The 18,512-nt window shown below is 44.9% G+C and overlaps 2 protein-coding genes across 5 annotated transcripts in view; one reads left to right on the top strand and one right to left on the bottom strand.

The window, feature by feature from the left end:
• The window catches only part of WFDC5 (WAP four-disulfide core domain 5), a 33,107-nt gene extending 20,118 nt beyond the window's left edge, over positions 1–12,989 (bottom strand). For 2 of the 4 annotated variants that reach the window (XM_038572435.1, XM_038572434.1), the window contains exon 1: positions 12,753–12,989. The gene's annotated coding sequence lies outside the window, so the exon portion shown is untranslated. Of the gene's footprint in view, positions 1–12,673 lie in introns of all 4 variants that reach the window. The other 2 variants (XM_038572433.1, XM_038572432.1) reach the window with 1 other exon arrangement.
• On the top strand, positions 4,000–13,617 carry LOC111092073. Its single transcript, XM_038572994.1, has 6 exons — positions 4,000–4,202; positions 10,506–10,683; positions 11,847–11,861; positions 12,693–12,851; positions 13,170–13,213; positions 13,439–13,617. Exons 1-6 carry the CDS (start codon positions 4,000–4,002, stop codon positions 13,440–13,442), a joined length of 603 nt encoding a protein of 200 aa, XP_038428922.1. The 3' UTR covers positions 13,443–13,617.
• The last annotated feature ends 4,895 nt before the right edge of the window (positions 13,618–18,512 follow it).

Raw genomic sequence — 18,512 nt, forward strand, 5'->3', positions numbered from 1 at the left:
TCTATTTTGGATAAGAACCCTCTCACATGGGTATAATCTCATGTCTTTAATTTTGTTAGAAGATTGAAGCCACAAGAGGTGCAGTCCCCATCCAAAATCACATAGTTTGTACATGATAAATCCAATTTTTAGTAAAACAAGCAATAATCAAAATACAAAATTTAAAATCCCGCTTCTATCAGTCAGAGACAAATACCATATGATCTCACTCATAAGTGGAATTAAAAAAACAGATGAACACGAAGGAAAGAGTGGAAGGAGAGAGGGAAACAAAACATAAGACACTTAACAATAGAGAACAAACTGAGAGTTGATGGTAGGGGATGGGCTAGATGGGCGATGGGCATTAGGGAGGACACTTGTTGTGAGGAGCACTGGGTATTGTACGTAAGTGATGAATCACTGAATTCTACTCCAGAAACCAGTATTGCACTATATGTTAACTAAAATTTTAATTAAAAAAAGTAAAATTCCACTTAAAATACCAACAAAAATCATACCATTTCTTGAAATAAATATAACAAGAGGCAGGCAGAAACTTTAAAAAAGAAACCTATGCAACTTTTTGAGAGGTACATAAAAAAGCTTGAATAAATGCTGTGCTCCTGAATAGGAAGATGCCACATGGTGAAGATAGTAACATTTATCTCTACAATTTATTTTTTTCCCCAGCTTTATTGTGATAAAATCAACAAATGGTGGAATTTAAGGTGTTCCTGTGATTATGTGATTCGTGTATATATTGCAAAATGTTTACCACGATGAGGGTAGCTAACAAATCCTTCAGGTCACATAATTACCATTTTTTTGTTGTGGTGGTGAAAACATTAAGGCTCTTCTCTGATAGCGACTGTCAAGGGTACAGCACATTGTTGACTGTATTCACCATGCTCCACATTAACTGAAAATTTATGCCCTTTGACCAGACCATTTCCCCTACCCTCCCAGCCCCAGCTACCACCATTTTACTCTGGGTTTCTCTATGAGTTGATATTTTTAGATTCCACCTAAGTGAAATCATACAGTATTTGCCTTTCTCTGACTGATTTCATTTAGCATAATGCCCTCAAGTTCCATCCATGCTGTCAAAAATCCAGGAATTCCTGTTCTTATATGGCTGGATAATATTCCATCATATATAAATATATATATAATGATATTCCATCATCCACTCATCTGTCAATGGGCACTCACATCTCACTAAAACTAGGGGAAAAAACTTGCCAGACTTCCAGGGTAGCTGGTATCCCTATAAATTTAAATCTTTAAGTACATTCTTTTTTGTTTTTTAAAGATTTTATTTGTTTATTCATGAGAGACACAGAGAAAGAGACAGAGACATAGGCAGAGGGAGAAGCAGGCTCCTCACGTGAAGCCTGATATGGAACTCGATCCTAGGACCCCGAGATCATGACCTGAGCCAAAGGCAGATGCTTAACCACTGAGCCACCCAGGCATCCCTCAAGTACATTCTTTCATAACTACAGAATTCAACGACAAAAAGAAAACCACAGAACCCCCTTGGCATCAATATAGTCAGAGGTCAGGGAATTGCAAAACTTTCCTATTGCCTTTGCTGAAAAGACTCTTGATTTTCAAAGAGGTATCTCTTGAACTCTTACCTCTACCCATTTCAGAGAGCAAAGTGAGGTCCAGAAATATCTGTGTCAAGTAGAGGAGAGAAGCGGAGGGCCTAGGACTGAACTAAAATCATTCCCAGAGAAGATGTCTCCATTAAGTGTGAAAATACCAGAAGAGAGTCTGAGTAGAGCACAGCATCTTGTGGATTAGCCCACCGTTCCTCCTAGTATTAACAAAACACTTCTTGTACAGGTGTGATGATTAATAAAGCATTATTGATGCTTTACTGAAAACTAAAGTCCATACTTTATTTATATTGCCTTATGTTCTTTTTATTTTTCAGAATCCCACCCAGGATACCATGTAACCTTTAGCCATTGGGGGTCTTTAGACTCTTCTTGGCTGTGACCAGATTCCCTGTTTTGATGACCTTGACAGTTTAGAGAGGCACTGATTAGGCAGTTGGGTAGGTCTGATGTTTTTTCTCACGATTAGACTGGGGTTATGGGTTTTTGAAGGAAGGCCACTAAGGGCAAGTGCCTTTCTCATCACATCATGCAAAGGATAGATACTAGCAACTTGACTTATCGCTGATCATTGGGCTGTCTGGTTTGCCAGGCTTCTACACTGTAAAGTCACTCTTTTTCCTTCCTCTTTCCACATTATTCTCTCAGGGAGAAAGTTAGTATGCATATCCCACACTTAATATACTCCTTGAGGAGGAGGAAGCTCAAGACATTACTTGGAATTATTCTTTATGGGAGATTTGTTTATTCTTGTTTTTTCACTTAACTATATCAATGTGGACTTACAGACATTTTATATGTTGGTTGCATTTTATTTTGTTACTCAAATTGTCAGAAGGATACTTTTAATGTTAATAACCACAATTCATGGTAAAGATGTGCATTTTAAGCATATAAGCACCACATAACACATATACTCTTCTCCTTTACAAAGAAGTAACTACAGCAACACAAATGGACAAACAAAAAAACAGAAACAGACTTATAAATACAGAAAACAAACTGGTGTTGCCAGGTGGGAGATGGGCAAAACAGGGGAAGGAGATTAAGAGGTGCAAACTTCCAGGTGTAAAATAAAGAAGTCACGGGGATGAAAAGCACAACATAGGGAATATAGTCAATAACATTTTTGTAACACTGTACAACAGGTGATGACTATTCTTATGGTGGTGAGCATTGCATAATGTACAGAGTTGTGAATGCACTACATTGTGCACCTGAAACTAATATTATATTGTATGTCAACCACACTTCAGTTTTTTTTTAAAGAAGTAACTATAGGATATAAAGGAGATATAGATTACAGCTCACTAGCACTAGAATTTAACACACTATCTCTGTAAAACTATTTGCATGAACAACAAAAAAACAGGGATGCAGAAGATCAGAGGAGAGTATTCTGAAATACTTCAATCAATAAAACAAAATGATGAAAATAAGTACATCAAAATTTACATCAAAAAAGCCGAGAAAGGGCAGCCTGGGTGGCTCAGTGGTTTAGTGCCACCTTCAGCCCAGGGCGTGATCCTTGAGTCCCAGGTCGTGTCCCACGTTGGGCTCCCTGCGTGGAGTCTGCTTCTTTCTCCCTCTGCCTCTCTCTCTCTCTCTCTGTGTCTCTCATGAATAAATAAATAAAATCTTAAATAAAAAAGAGTAAACCAAAGGACACCTAAAAAAGTAATAATAGTAAAGGTAAAATAATACATTTATAAGGTTGAGAATAAGAAAACAGTAGCTAGAATTAATAAATCAAAATCTTATTTTAAAAAATATTTACCAAATAGACAAACCTCTACCTACTTATCCTAGATAAAAAGAAAGGACGCAGAAATAAATAAAATGAAGCACCACAGTAGAAACCAGTAGTGAGAGAGACACAATCATCCTGAGACCATTTGGCAGACCAGCTTCTTTCCTCACCCCTTTCTGGCTGCTGTCCGGAGGGTGAGGAGGGGTGGGAGGGAGAGAGGACGCTGCTGGGTGTGGCATGTGTGGTTGTTAGGGTGAGGACAGAGGGGACCAGCCACTATCTTCCTTGATGCAGGGCTGGGCTGTTATTTTCAAGGCTGGTGATGTGTCAGCTTTAGAGAGTGGGGCAAGGCACCAACATCAGAATTCCAGTGTAGGCTCTTAAGGAGCTGATCTGCAAAACCAATCCAAAAAGATTTTTCCTAAACTTAGACAGGAGCTCAGTGAGGACAGGACAGGCAGAGCCAGCGAACGGCAGGGAAGCTGCCCAGAGGAAAGGCACAGAACAGAGTTTCTCGGTGGCATCTTTCCTGTGCCACCGCGAACGGACAAGCGCAGCTGCCCTGGCCCGAGCTGGGTGTGGTGACCCTTCAGGAGGGTTTGGGTCACACCCCCTGGAGGTAAGCCACAGAGTGTAACACTGATGGCAGCTGAGGACAAGGAAGCCGCGGAATGGAGTGACCAGCAGGGCAACCAGGGGGAGCGGCTACGGGCCTGGCGCCAGCTGCAGGGGCTGGTGCTGAAATTCGCCCCACTTCCCTGCTGGAAGAGCGCCGGCCCCCTAAGGAGCTGTGCCCCCGTGTGTGCAGAGACACGCACCCCACAGACTGGGTCTGACTGCGACAGGTGCAGCTCAGATTCCCCTCCAGGAGCCCCTGTCCTCCCAGCTGCAGCGAGCATGCACAGCTGAGCACTTCTCAGGCACAGGCGTAGTGCTCCAGTGGGGGACCCCCAGCCAGGGATGGGGTAACGCCCTGGGGCTTTCTGCCCAAGCGATGACTCCTTTAATGGAAAACACTTGCTCCAGAGCTCCCGGGGAGGCTGGCGGCATAGCGATGGCTCTCTGTCTGTGCCCAGCCCTGCTTCTCTCTGGTACTTTTCACTGGTGGCATTTTGCAAAGGAACTTGAGCCCCTTGCTCTGTCTCAGCTCCTGCTTCCCCAAGAACCCAATCTGCAAAACGTGGCTCCAGGGATTATGAAAATTCAGGCTCGGGGGTATCGTAAGAAAGAATTCAGCAGCATGACCACAGCCAGAAGCACAGCTCCACGACTGTGTGATGTGGACACGCGGCTGTTGCACACTCGCTATGGCCACCAGTGCCCCTGACGCGTGCTGCTGTGGATAATGCGACGATGTGGCCCTGGGAAAGAACCCCCCTTCATCCTTGCTGCTTGGAGTCACTCGGGGAGATCTGAAGTGCCAGGGGGAGGATCAGATTTGCTGAGCAGCCCTAGGTGTCTGGGGTGAATGAAAATGAGCCTGTTTGTTCACTATCTACCATGGGAGGGCGTCTCTGGCTCTCAACCAGACTCAAAACAGACTCAAAAAGAAAGGTGCCAAACGTATAAGAAGGGAATTCCACAGAATGGGCAGTCAACAAACACTAAGTCGCCTCTCCTCTGTGGATTTCCATAAGGTTCAAAACTCCCCCATGCAACTTTTTAAGCTGACACCCACAAAGGGAACGCCATAAATGTTATAGCCTCGGCGACAGAGACCACACTCCCTGGTCCCCAAGGGAACATCCTGGGAAAATGCCTTCTCATACTAAGCTAGACAGCAAGACAGCTCTGTTACCAGTGTTTCCCTCCGTGGTAACTTATTTCACAAAGTCACTTAAAATAAACCTGAATCACTTTTCTGACCCTATTCTAACTCCAGTTACATTCTCAATTTTTCCATGCTGTGTGATGCTTGGTCTTCCCCAGTCTGTAACCTAGTGTTTTTATGGGGACACTAATTCTTCAGTAACATCTGTCTTTTACTTTTAAAACATGCAAGATCTTTTACTCCCGAGTCACAATAAAGCACAGCACTGCGGCCTCCAGGCAAGCTGATGTCACATCTTGTCAGCAGGACACTGCCAAAGCCTTGGCCACCAACACATTCACTCCCCTTCCTGAAAGGTGAGATGCTGTGGCTATCGGCTGCAGCAATAAATTCTTGCATCTTCCTATCTCTGTGTCTGCTGCTTACAACCACTAAGCCTCACATGACAGTCCGTGCCTGCATTGTTTGAACCAGTACTGGTGCACATGTGGTGGCTGCAGAGAAGACAGAGAGAGCAGGCATCCGGACTTTCCTTCATCTGTGGGGGACCTGAGCTCAGCCTCCCACTGCCATCACTAGCCCAGCAGGAGACTTCCTAATTATAGGAATGGTGTTTGTATGCTTAGCTGTCAGGAAATGAACATTGTCTAAACCACTCCCATTCCCACTGTGAGCACCATCCCCTTTGCTCTGGGTCTGGCCTCAGCTTCTAGCCTATAGTTTAACCAAATGTAAAAAGGAAGGGGGTTGAAGCAATAGGGCCTCCGAGGCCTCTGGGCTGGCATTCTCTAAACCACCTACTGCCTCATAAAGACACTTTCAACTTTACGTGTAGTGGTGAGGAGAGGGAGCAAGCATGATGTGGGAGGCCACATGATACTACTGAAATTACCCAGAGATGCTGGTGGCCGTGCCCCAAATGGGAGGCCTAGTCAAAAGGCATGCAATTAACTGGGAGCAGCTCACATGCTTCTGCCAGAGACACAGCATTTTGCAGCTGAGGAGGTTTGGGCTGAGATAAAATCCTGATATCATATCGGCAGGCCTTGTGTGCATTTTGGGGGTTGAGGATCCAGAGTCACTGATCATTTTTGCACATCCTTTGGCCACTTCCTAGGCTCTCCTTGTCCAGAAGTTCCTCAGATGAGGACACTTTGTTCTAGCCAGCCATGTGTGTCTGCCCCGAGGAGTTCATGAATGACAAGGATCATGTATAGACACCATGTGCTTCTCAGCTTGTCACAGATGCCCTGGACCACAACCTTCCACTGCATGTGGAGTTGGAAGTCCCCTTTGACATAATCCAGATACGCACCCTCATCCTGCAGGTGGGAAAACTGTGGAGCCATCAAAGTTCACACTAGGAGTCAAGAGCACAACTGGGCTGGGAGCTACCTATCTTGGCACTATTTTTTTTTTTCTCTTTCCATTGGATGTTCACAAACCCTCGAAGACGGTTAGCCTTTCAAAAAAAAAAAAAAAAAAAAAAAAGTCCCTTGCTGATCTATTCATTTTACCTGAACCAGAAATCAAGTTCATAGCAGGCACTCCACGGTGATGGGATGACTCAAGCCAAAGCACAGAGTCAAATACAATGTAGGTTAGGGAAGAAGATAAGTCTGCTTCACAAAATGCCAAGTCAGCCATTATCATGAGGTGTTCTGTATCATTTCATTGTCCTTCCAATGACCTTCCTGCTCTTCTTTTGCCAATTTGCTCCTCACCAGGCAGAGATCTTTGCTTAGACACTTGGAGTCTTTCTCAAGCAAGAAAGGTCCTAAGAGACCAAGCCACTCATTTCACAGTACCCGAGACAGAGGCCAGTGGTAGATAGAATTACCCAAAATCAGTGGTGGGAAACCAGTCTCATAGGCCCCAATAAAAAAAGGAATCATGTTTGTTTTAACTTGAACTTCTTTAATTATGGGTCAAGTTTTATTTATTTTCATAGGTGAATTATCCATTTTTCTGCTTTTGAAAGCACTGACTCTTTCATTTTTATCAATATATTCCTTTTTAATTTTGAAATACTTTTCCCCCCAAATTTCATTGAACCCTATTCTAATATGAGTATCATTATCTTATGCTATTTTTTGTTTGCAATTGTCTGGTTTGTTTTGCAAATCTTCAGTCCCTCTGTTTTATCTGTATCTTCTGCACACAGGATTAGACAGAGGTTTTGTTCTTTGGCCCATAAATAGGATTAATGCTATCAGATCTTTTCTTCTACTAGTCAGCTTGGAATAGAGTGGTTTCTGGCATTTCTTGAAGGAATAGTGGGAAGGAGTGCATAGGTAATTAGGGCACAGTAGGTACTGTAGGCAGTTATAGTTCAGGAACATTTCAACCTTATCTGCTCAGGTCTCTGCCCCAGGAAAATATTGCCCCTCAGCTCTTGATACTACTACCCTTGGGGCACACACATAACCTTGGTAGGAGCTCGGAATGGCTAAGTGGAACCATGTAGCTCACATGCCTTATGTCTGACAACTTAGAAATTTTTATTCTATGTTCCTCACATAAAAACTCAGTTGGTCTTTCCCTTTTTCTCTTACACATGGCATTTCTTACAGGGAGATTAGGATTTTAGTATAGAATGATTGGAAATATGTTTTCAAGCCATCCTTCCTCCAGAACCACCTTCCATGTGTTCTGAATGCATACAAGGTCACTCTTGGGATGCTTCACTGGTCCTGTGGTCTGCCCACAAGCCAATTTTCATGGGTCAAAGTAAAGGAATGCACTTAGACTATTAAAGATCTTCTCACATTTGCAGAAAACTGTACTTCTCTAGATAAGTTGGGAATATTCTCTTTGTATCCTCTCTCAATATATTAATGAATTCATTGGTGGTGGCAAATATTCCTCACAGACTATTGGGCTGTAGCTGTTTACTATTTATGTAGGAAATTTTTTGTTAGAAAATTAATTTTGGGGGCACCTGGGTGGTTCAGTCAGTTAAGCGTCTGCCTTCAGCTCAGGCCATGATCTCAGGATCCTGGGATCAAGCCCTGCATCAGGGGTCCCTGCTCAGTGGGGAATCTGCTTCTCTATCTCCCTCTGCCCCACTCCCTACTCATGCTCTCTGTCTCTCTGTCTCTCTCTCTCTCTAATAAACAAATAAAATCTTTTAAAAAATTAATTTTGTCGTTTGGTTAAAAAAAAAGGGGAAAGACTGAAAAGAATCCAATAAGAAAACCAACACTCTTACTTTTTTATCCAACACTCATTCCCATCACCACTAAAACATGTTAAGTTCCTCCCAAACTTTGCAAATCTCTGGAGCTCACCTTATCTACAGGTATGGTCCAGACCCCCACTCCATTGCAAATTCAGACTTCTTGAAAATGCTACTTCTATTCTCTATCTTCCAACTGACAACTCAACATAGCAACAGTATTAATCTTCTGTAATTAAAGTTACTAGCAGCCACCGAAGACAGTAAAAACTTTGGGTACATATCAGTCTTTGTCCTGATGACCCTCACAGCCAGTTTTGTAATTGGCACATACTGTTTGCTTCTTGAAACCTTCTTTATTTGGCTTCCATAAAGTTGCACTGTCTTCAATGTCTTTTTTACATATTCTGCTGATGTGGATATTATCATAGGATTTCCCCTTTATTTATTAGTAAGGAGTATTCCACTGGCTGACTTTTGAATGTTAAATCAACCACAACCTCATGATAATGCCTGACTTGGCATTTTGTGAAGCGGACTTATCTTCTTCCCTATGACTATTCCTTCTCAGGTAAAATAGAATGTTATCTCAAGCCCATTTTGAAACAAGGAGAAGTACAGGCTTATACTTGTGATGGAGTATTTAAATGATGGCATCATGGAAGGATTAGTTTTGTAACCTGAAGTAAGTTCTCTTCTCTGGACTGAATTTTTTCTATAAATACAGAAGGCTTAGCCTGATGACCTATGAGTATTGATAAAGATTTGCTGGAGCTTATAGGGGAAGACAAAGGCCTCTGACATCATGTCCATGCACAAAGTCCCTGGGAACTCTGACAATGTCCCCTATTGAGCAGGACTGAGGAAGGTAGCATTTATTGATAAGCTAAGAAAGGGCAATGTCTTTTGTGACTTCAGCTAACCCCTGGCACATACAATCAAGGAAGGCATACATGAGAAACCCAATTCAGCTCTCAGCCAAGGCTCTTCTGGCAAAATGAAGTATACTATCTTTTTCCTTTCTCTGCTCATTTTTGAGAACCAAGTAGCTATGATGGGACTCAGTGGTAAGTGTAGGAGGTGGGCTTGAGGAAAAGCTTGTCAAGGAGAATGGCTTTTAAGGATATTCTGGGTGCTAGCAGAGAACCTATTCAGGCACATATTCTTTTCCCCGATGGGAATGAATTCTGCTGCTGCAACCCAAGCCACAACCCTCTGGGGGAACATCATGAGTTGGCGGGGAGCAGGTGGGAGGGGTAAGAGATGGAAGGGAACTTTGGAGATTATTAAGGCCAGACATTCTTATTATTAATTACCAGATGGATTATACAGATTTCCAAACAGAACAGGGTCCACACTATTCTGGACAAAAAAGGCAGACAAGAGGTTGGCTCCAAAGGCAGTTATTATACCCCAACTTTAAAGCAGGTATATGTTCAGCCCAGGGTGTGATCCTGGAGACCTGGGATCGAGTCCCACGTCAGGCTCCCTGCATGGAGCCTGCTTCTCCCTCTGCCTGTGTCTCTGCCTCTCTCTCTCTGTCTCTCATGAATAAATAAATAAAATCTTTAAAAAAATAAAATAAAATAAAGCAAGTATATGGCAATGATCATTATCAGACAAAAAATCCTAATCAAGAACAAGGGCATAGTCTAAGGGCAGTGACATGCCAGACTAATATCAAGGTAGAGAATCACTCAATCATATACCACAAGGCAAACACCAAGATAGATCCCAAGGTAGTGACTGTATCCAACCCAACAGCAAGTACATGACAATCATAATAAGTCATACAATCTTAATCAAGTTGAAGGATGGGGCCAATATATAAATCACATGTACACAGCACTTAGGCATATACACAATCCCACATGTGTTTGTGGCCTTCTAGATTCCCAAGAATTCCCACGAATTCCCATGAACAGGATAGAAAGCTTTAAAACCTCCTAGACATCTCATTCCCCACTTCTTTTTATGTTTTTTGGTCAGCCTTTCACTAGCTCCAATTGGTCTCACTGTCTGAAGATGCCATAATGCCAAACAAATTGACTCAGGGAGAGGATTGACCACAAAGAAAAGCTCTGAGTTGGGTGAAATAAAAAAAGGCTCTTTTTATGAAATTGCCTGGTCAAATTGTGACAATTTCTTGGTGATAGAGTTTTTGAGTAGCATCAAAGGTACTCTGTACTTTGGTGACAGCTATGCTGCCCGTTTTCACACCTCCTGCAATGCGAGCCTGCTGCCCTCAAGGCTACCTCCCAGCCAGGAAGAAAGGGATATGAGTGGGGCACGTCAAATTGCCACAAAGCTCTTTCTTCTTGCTGAGATGCACCTGTTCCTCTTGAATAAACACTTCATGGATTGTTGGAAGCCTTGGGTAAGTTCTAAAGTTCTGAAAAGGTTGATTTTGACAATATTTGTTAGTATTCTAACAGCTTTTATGGAGGAGTAGTCTTTATCATTCTGTAGCAGGGATTTTATAGAGGCTTGCTATCAAAGGAACTCAGTGAACTTCTAATCCTGTACCATTATACTCTTCTATCATTAATAGATACATGATTTTTTACATATTCTGCTGATGTGGAGATTATCATAGGATTTCCCCTTTATTTATTAGTAAGGAGTATTCCACTGGCTGACTTTTGAATGTTAAATCAACCACAAATGATTGAAATAAGTCCCCACTTGTTTATGATGCATCACCATTTTTATATAGGACAAAATTCACTGGCTAATATTTTCCTTAGGGTTTTTGCCTTACATCTATAATAAGATTGACATATAGTTTCCTTTGCATGTCATACCTTTGTCATGTTTTGGTAGCATAAAACTGCAGTGAATATCAAGTTTCTTTAAAAATAGAAAGGTCATGAGTGGGCATGTGGGACTGCAAACAAAAATCCTGAGAATAAAAATGCAGACACTTTTATGTTATTTGCCTGCTAAACCCATTGGAAAGAATCTTTTTTTTTTTTTTTTTCTAAACGAGGACAAAAACTTCACAGAGGATAGGCCAAGCTAGAGCTAGAAAGGAAGATGCACAGTGGAAAAATGCCAGGAGGTAGCTATGAGATAGCACTGCAAAGAAAGGAATAGATGTAAAGAGTTGCCGCTCCAGGGACTGAGCCTTTTCAGCAGCTCTGTCTCCCACAGCTGGTGCGGATTCTCCTGTGAGCATCCAGACACCTGTTTCTTCCCATTGCTTAAGATGGGTATGTTCTTTGCCACCAAGCAAGCAGAAACAACACACACTTTTATGGGAGGGCAGGGAGAGCTTGCAGGGTCTTCAGGCCTGGACTTCAGGTTCCAAAGGGATCTCCAGTTAGATCGTATCAGCAAATGAAGTTTATACAAGGTCATGGAGGCATAAAGACAGGAGTTAAGGCACAAAACATCGTACGACTTCCAGCTCTGCCTCTGGTGCCTGACGCCAGAGGTCTAGATGGTCTTGATGGTCTTGATGGTCTCTGTAGGTCTAGATAGCATCTTGCTAACAGCTCATTTTCTTGCCTTGTCTTTGTGTCTGTGTGCGTTTCACAGGTTCATCTTTTCAAAGTAAGCTCTTCAAATGTACCCATTTCTGAAGTTTGCTGGGAGGGGGTGGGCTTTATTTATTTATATTTTTTAAAGATTTTATTTATTTTTTTTGGGGGGGGGGAGAGAGTGTGCACAGGAGCAGGGGGAGGAGGGGCAGAGGGAGAAGCAGATGCCCCCTGAGCAGGAGACTCTACGTGGGGTTGGATCCCAGGACCCCGTGATCATGACCTGGACCCGGTGATCGTGACCTGAGCCCAAGGCAGGGGCTCCAGTGGGCTGGGCTTTAAATTGTTCCGGACACTTAGCGGAGTTTATCTGACCTAAGGAATCGCCCTGGGAAAATCGGTTCTCTCTTATAAGGCTTCAAAATCCTCTCCGTAAAGCAAGAAGTATTAAGGGCCAGGCCAGCCCCGACCCTCCTATGCGCCCGGGGGACTGCAAGGCCTCTCCTGGAGCGGGGCTGGGGGCGGGAAGGAAGCCCCCGCCTTTTCCAGGTGGGAGGGAGGCACCGGGGACCTCGGACCCCGGGGGTCACAGCGCCCCCTGCCGGCGGGCCCCCGCCAGAGGCGATATAGGCCAAGAATCCCCGCGCACCTTGCGCACAGGCTCGGCGCGATGAAGCTGCTCCGGCCGGCGGCGCTGCCCGCGGTCCTCCTCCTCCTCCTCCTCGGCCTCCCCTCGGCGCAGCCCTGGGGCCGGGGGCGGCGGAAGGGTGCGTGTCCCCGGGCGCAGGGGGCCCGCGGGCGGCGGGGGGGGGCTCCCTTCGGAGCGGTCCCGGGGACCTGCTGGCGCCGGTGCCCGGCCACGACGCCCCGGCGCCCCCAACTCACCCTGTGGCCTCTTCCTCAGCTGTGCAGAAGCCTGGATATTGCCCGGAGTTTTTACACGAGTGCCCTTTCGTCCTCTTACCTCTGTGCTATCGTGACAGAGGTTGCAAGGCGGACCGCAAGTGTTGCTTCTACAACTGCAGGCGGCAGTGTCTGGAGCCCTGGCTCAGCCTGGACTGAGGTGAGAGCCCCCCACTCCCCCAACAGCCGCCCTCGGGCTGCGCCGGGAATGTTCCCGAAGAACAAGGTGTCCTGGCACTGACGCTGCTCTTAGGAGTCTTTGCGATCAGAGCTCTTCCCAGCTGGGGTGGGCCTTGAGATTGGGCTTGCTGCCCAGGTCGGCCTGCCCAGGGCCCCTTCCTCCAAAGGGCACACAAGTCCACTTCGTGTGACGGGCACCGGAACGATGGGGCCGTTCGGACAAGATGATCCACAAGATTATCCCTCGACTGTTACTGAATTTTTATTGTGTTCAACTGCCATTGTTTTTTTCTTACAGTTTATGATAATGAATCACTTTCATCTCCACATTTCAACTTCCAGGTAAGGGGATTATAAGATTCTAATTCCTTAGGATGGCTCTTAGAATTCCCTGTCCCCTGTTCCTGACTCCTGGGCAGCACATCTGGGCGCTCCTGGGAGGAGGGTACCCAGCAGGATGCAGACCAGGGTGGTCTTGGGATCCAGTGAACATCCTCCTGCCCTCTGCACCCCTCCACCCCCACCCCTTTGCACCTTCTCACATCTGAGTCCCTCCTCTCTCCCCAGGTAGAAACCCCTTCCTAACCAGACCTGAGAAGACCCATCCGACAGGCTCAGACTTGGATAACTGATCCCCAGTTCTTCCTCCAGGCTCTCCTCACTCACCAAACGTCCTTTTATGGAGAGTTAAATGCTTATTAACATGAAAGAATGCAAAGAAATAAAGTGTGACTTATTTAAATCTACATGAAAATCTAAGACTGTTGGATATCCACCCGCCACCCTGCCCTTTCTCTGTCTTCTGCCTTTTGGGGGGATCCTTTAGAGTTTGTAAGAAGGGAGCAGGCTGCCCTTTTATATTTAATTTTGGCTGGTTCTTGACTTCTCGTTTTCTGCTGTTTCTCACTCTCAATGTCTCCTGACCCTCAGATTTTCTGTTGGTCAGGTTCCAGGGGCATGTTTTTGAGTCATATCTTCTGTGTGTGGATCCTGTGAACAGTAGCTCCATTACCTGGAGATGGAGGAGGAAGCTTTTCTGCTACATCGTCTGTGGTACTGCTGTGGCCGCCTTAACACTTGGAGTAGGATGGTCTAGGGCCAGGTCCGGAATTTAGGGCTGGAAGTGGAGCAGGCCATGCCTTAGTTCTAAGTTATGACATTAGGGTCTAAAATTTAGGACCATCATCAATCAGGAAAAGGAAAAGCTCTGACCCAGGTTAGCTACCTTAGGTGAGTCTTAGTTTGGGGGTTGAGCCCCTAGTCTACCTAATAATGAAATGTTATTTAGCCTGGCATCTTCTCACCTCTTGCTATGTGATTCAGTCTCAATTAGGGGTCACACAAGGGTTTCAGGTCTGGGAGAGTGATCTTTAAAAAATTTATTTTTCTTTGACACGTACACCTGAAACAAATTTTTGTAAAGGCACTATTGCCTAGAAGGTTTTCAGTTGACATTTTGTCATTGTTTATATGACCGCAAGTGCTAAAATTTTAGGTATGTGATGAAAATTGTTATTTAAATATGGGACCTCACTCTAATTTTTAAAGTGTCTAAGGGAATTTAATTACTATCTTCATTCAGTAGTCATATGTATCAGAGAAAAAACTTGTTCTTTCTTTTCTGACACTCTTGTGTCTCCCGCTTTTTTTCCCTTCACTGCCTGAATAATTCAAGCCCCAGCAAATAGATGGGCATGTTCTTTGGAGCCTCTGAAAAGCAGGTGTCAAGATGAGATTAGATCATAAAGAGTCTATTGGGGGAAATGCCAGGGAGGGGTCGCTGGGAGATGAGGAGAGCCATCAGGCCATGAGGTAGGCTGCCTGCCTCGCAGGAGTAGGGCGGGGTGGAGGAAGTTCCAGAAGACAGGGCAATATAGAAGGTCAGCCATACCCACACAGAGCGCCTGAATGAGTGTCACCTGCCACCCGAGTCCTGTGTCTCTCTGAATAATAGGTCAGAAATGGCTGGGCTCCTGGCTAGCTTGGGGGTGACCTCTTCTTTTTTTCCTAAGTCAGGAGTTCAATCAAGTCCTTCCATTGGGCACAGCAAGAAAGGGAATTGAGGCAAACACTGAGGGCTCCATCTGGGAGCCTGTCCAAACTACGTGAAATCATCCCTTGACTAAACAGCTCTGTCTGCCATATTCCGTCCATCTGTCTGTGAACCCACTGCTCACCCTCATGCTCTACATCTCCTTGTGCTCTTATTCCTCACCTCGTTCCCTTTTGATGGCTATCTGCATTTCTTTTAGGTCCTGGCTCATTTTAATCTTTATTACTGTATCTTACTATCTTCCTCTCTCTCTCTCTGTCTCCCTACCCTTTGTCTCTAACTCTCAGTTTTCATCATAAGGTTTCCAGATGTTTGTCTTTATTTTCTCCCTCTCTCTTTCCACCATTCCTTGTTCTGTGTGTCTGTCTTTCCCGGGGGCCAGGGACACCCGAATGTGAGCCCTATGCATAGTTCCCTTCTGAGCCAGTGACTCTCATTGCCTAGCTATGAGGCTGTCTCTGGCACTGTCCCCTGGCCCTTGTCTGGGTCATGACTGCCCCCCATCCCTGCCACCTTCCTTTTGGCTTCTGGGGACTCGTCTCACTTCCTGAGAAGATGGGCTCTTGTGCACTTGTCAGACGCACGCCTTCCTTGTCCATGTTGTCTCTCTTCACAGAAAGAGAAAGCTAGAGCCTGCACCTCTATAACACCCTGACTGGTGCCAGGTCTGTCAGCCCTTGGGTTTGTGCTAGGGTGACCAGCCATGCTCAGAGAAGCAGCAATGCTGGCCTACTGCTTATTGTATAAGGTACAGAAATCCTACAAATGTTCCAAACCTGAGTAAGAAGGTTCTGTCTACAAGGAAGGGGCCAAAGGCTGAGACTGAGGACAGAGAGTCTTGGGGTGCTACAGGACTCCTTCTGAAGCTGGCTGGGGACAAAACCTGGCTCTGCCTCTGCTGCTGCCAACTTAGTAAATCTTCTTGATGGCTTGTGGACTGAGGGTCACCTACCATTCAGTCCATCAGGGGGCCCACTGGATTAAAGGCATCAGGCCTTCCTTTATGAGACTTTTCAGCCTCAGTTTGGATCCTGGGGGCAGGGGAGAGGGACTGGCTTCTAGGGAGAAGGGTGAGGCGAGGCTGGTCCCTGACAGCAGGAGAGTCTTGAGTTCTGGACCTGCTCTGTTCAGTTCAGGTGAAGCCTGGGAAGTCTTCAGTGGTGAAACGCACTTGTAGGATGCCCAACCCTCCAAACTTATGCAAAAATGGTGCTCTGGGTTGGCACAGCCTAAAGTAGTACAAGGGCAAGAGCAGAAAGTGGTATATTGTCCTTGTGGAAGGTAAGACGAACTAGGTAGGCTCAGATGCAGGACCCACTGGACATCACCCTCCCCCAGTGTGGCCTAAATCCACTGGCACTCTGCAGGGCGGGGGTGGGGGGCCTGCCTCACATACAACGGCTGGCAGCACCTCTGCCTTTCAACACCACCTTTTGCTGTCCTCCAGGCACAGGACCTAGCACATCTCCTGCCCCAGTGCTTCTCTGCCTGAATCTCTCTGACCTGGGCCATGGGAGGAAGAAGCTGGGCAAAGACCTAGGTTTAAATGTCAGCTTTGCCTCTGACTTGCTATTGCCTCAGGCAAGTGGCCTACCTCTCTGAGACTCAGTGACAATCGGTTTCTTCACTATTAAAATGGACATAACCATGTCCTTCAAGGTAACAGTGGTGCAGGGAATTTGTATGCTATAAAGCACTTATACATGGAGGGCTGTTGGTATGGTTATTCCCCAGGTTGAATGGATTCTAGTTTGATACCAAAGGACAAACCCAATAGGACCACCAGAATATAAATAGCAACTTGGATTAGTCCAATGGCCAGATTTTACAGATGGGAAAACTAAGGCCCTGATGCAGTGAAAAGCCAGGATTTGAACTCAGTGTCCTGACCTCATGAACAGTGCTCATTTAACTATGCCACCATCATTCTCTATCTCTGCCTGACCTAAGGCAATTCTGGGGACTGGTGGCTAGGGGTGCCTATGGACTTGGATGTCACCTGGCTAGTTCTATCACTATAGCTCTGACCTGCTTTTCTCTCTACAGACTAATCTCTGGTGTAAGTGTTCTCTGAATTTTCTTTCCCCACTAAGCCCAAGAACTTCCAAAGCTCCTTGATGAAGACATGGTTTTATCACCAGTACCTTCTCTGGGTTCAGATTTGGCCTGATTCATCTGAGTATCCTTAGCAGCCAAGACAGGACTTGCATACAGTAGACACTCTGGAAATGCCTATTGGTTAGAAAATGAATAAGTAAATGTGTTTCTTCTTCATATCCAGTTTCATTGATCTAGTGGTTGGGTGGAGGAAGTGAGTGGCAAGTGCCACTTGTGCGGCACATGTGGCACTTGTGCGGCCTCCCTGCAAAAGCATGGGGAGTGTAAAGGATAAGGAGCAGATACCTTAGAAATAAATTTGACCAGGAAGGGAAAGATCTGTACACTGCAAACTATAAGACACTGATGGAAGAGATTGAGAAAGACACAAACAGAAGGATATCTTGTGTTCATGAGTTGGAAGAGTTAATATTGTTAAAATGTTAAAATAGTGTTAATATAGTTAATATAGTTAAAATAAAATACTCTCTGAGGCCATCTACAGATTCAGAACAATGTGTATCAAAATTCCAATGGTATTTTTCACAGAGATGGAAAAAACAATCCTAAGATTCCTATGGAAGCACAAAAGACCCTGAAGAATCAAAACAATCTTGAGAAAGTACAAAGCTAGGGGTATCACCCCTCCTGATTTCAGACTATTCTGTAAGGCCACGGGGATAAAAACAGCATATTGCTGGGGTGCCTGACTGGCTCAGTCAGTGTAATAAGCGACTCTTGATCTCAGGGTCATGAGTTTGAGCCTCACACTGAGCATAGAAAAAAACCAACATATTACTGGCATGAAGGTGGACACATGAACCAATGGAATGACAGCCCAGAAATGGATGGTTGCATATATGGTTGACTAATGTTTAACAGGGCAACTGAGAATACTCAATGGGGAGAGGATAATCTTTTCAATAAATGATGTTAGGAAAATTGGATATCCAGATGCAAAAAGAATGAAATTGAACCCCTATCTGCACCACTCAAAACTTATCTTGAAATGGACCTTAAACATAGGACCTGAAACCATAAAACTACTAGAACAAAATATAGGGAAAAACCTTCAGTCAGTCTTGGCCATGATTTTTTGGATACAACGCCAACAGCATGAAAGCAAAAATCAGCTATTGGGACTACATCAAACTAAAACACTTCTGCACAGCAGAATCAACAGTCAACAAAATGAAAAAGTAACCTACAGGATGGGAGGAAATCTTTGTAAACCATATATCTGATAAAGTGGTTGACATCCAAAATATATAAAGAATTCCTGTAACTCAGTAGCAAAATCATCATCATCATCATCATCATCATCATCATCATCATTATCATCATTTGGGGGCACCTGGGTAGCTCAGTGGTTGAGCCTCTGCCTTTGGCTCTAGTCATGATCCCGGGGTCCTGGGATCGAGTCCTGCATCAGGCTCCCTACAGGAAGCCTGCTTTTCCCTCTGCCTATGTCTCTGCCTCTCTCTGTGTGTC

Source organism: Canis lupus, chromosome 24 (genome assembly GCF_011100685.1).
Source record: "Canis lupus familiaris isolate Mischka breed German Shepherd chromosome 24, alternate assembly UU_Cfam_GSD_1.0, whole genome shotgun sequence".
Taxonomy (NCBI): Eukaryota; Metazoa; Chordata; class Mammalia; order Carnivora; family Canidae; genus Canis; species Canis lupus.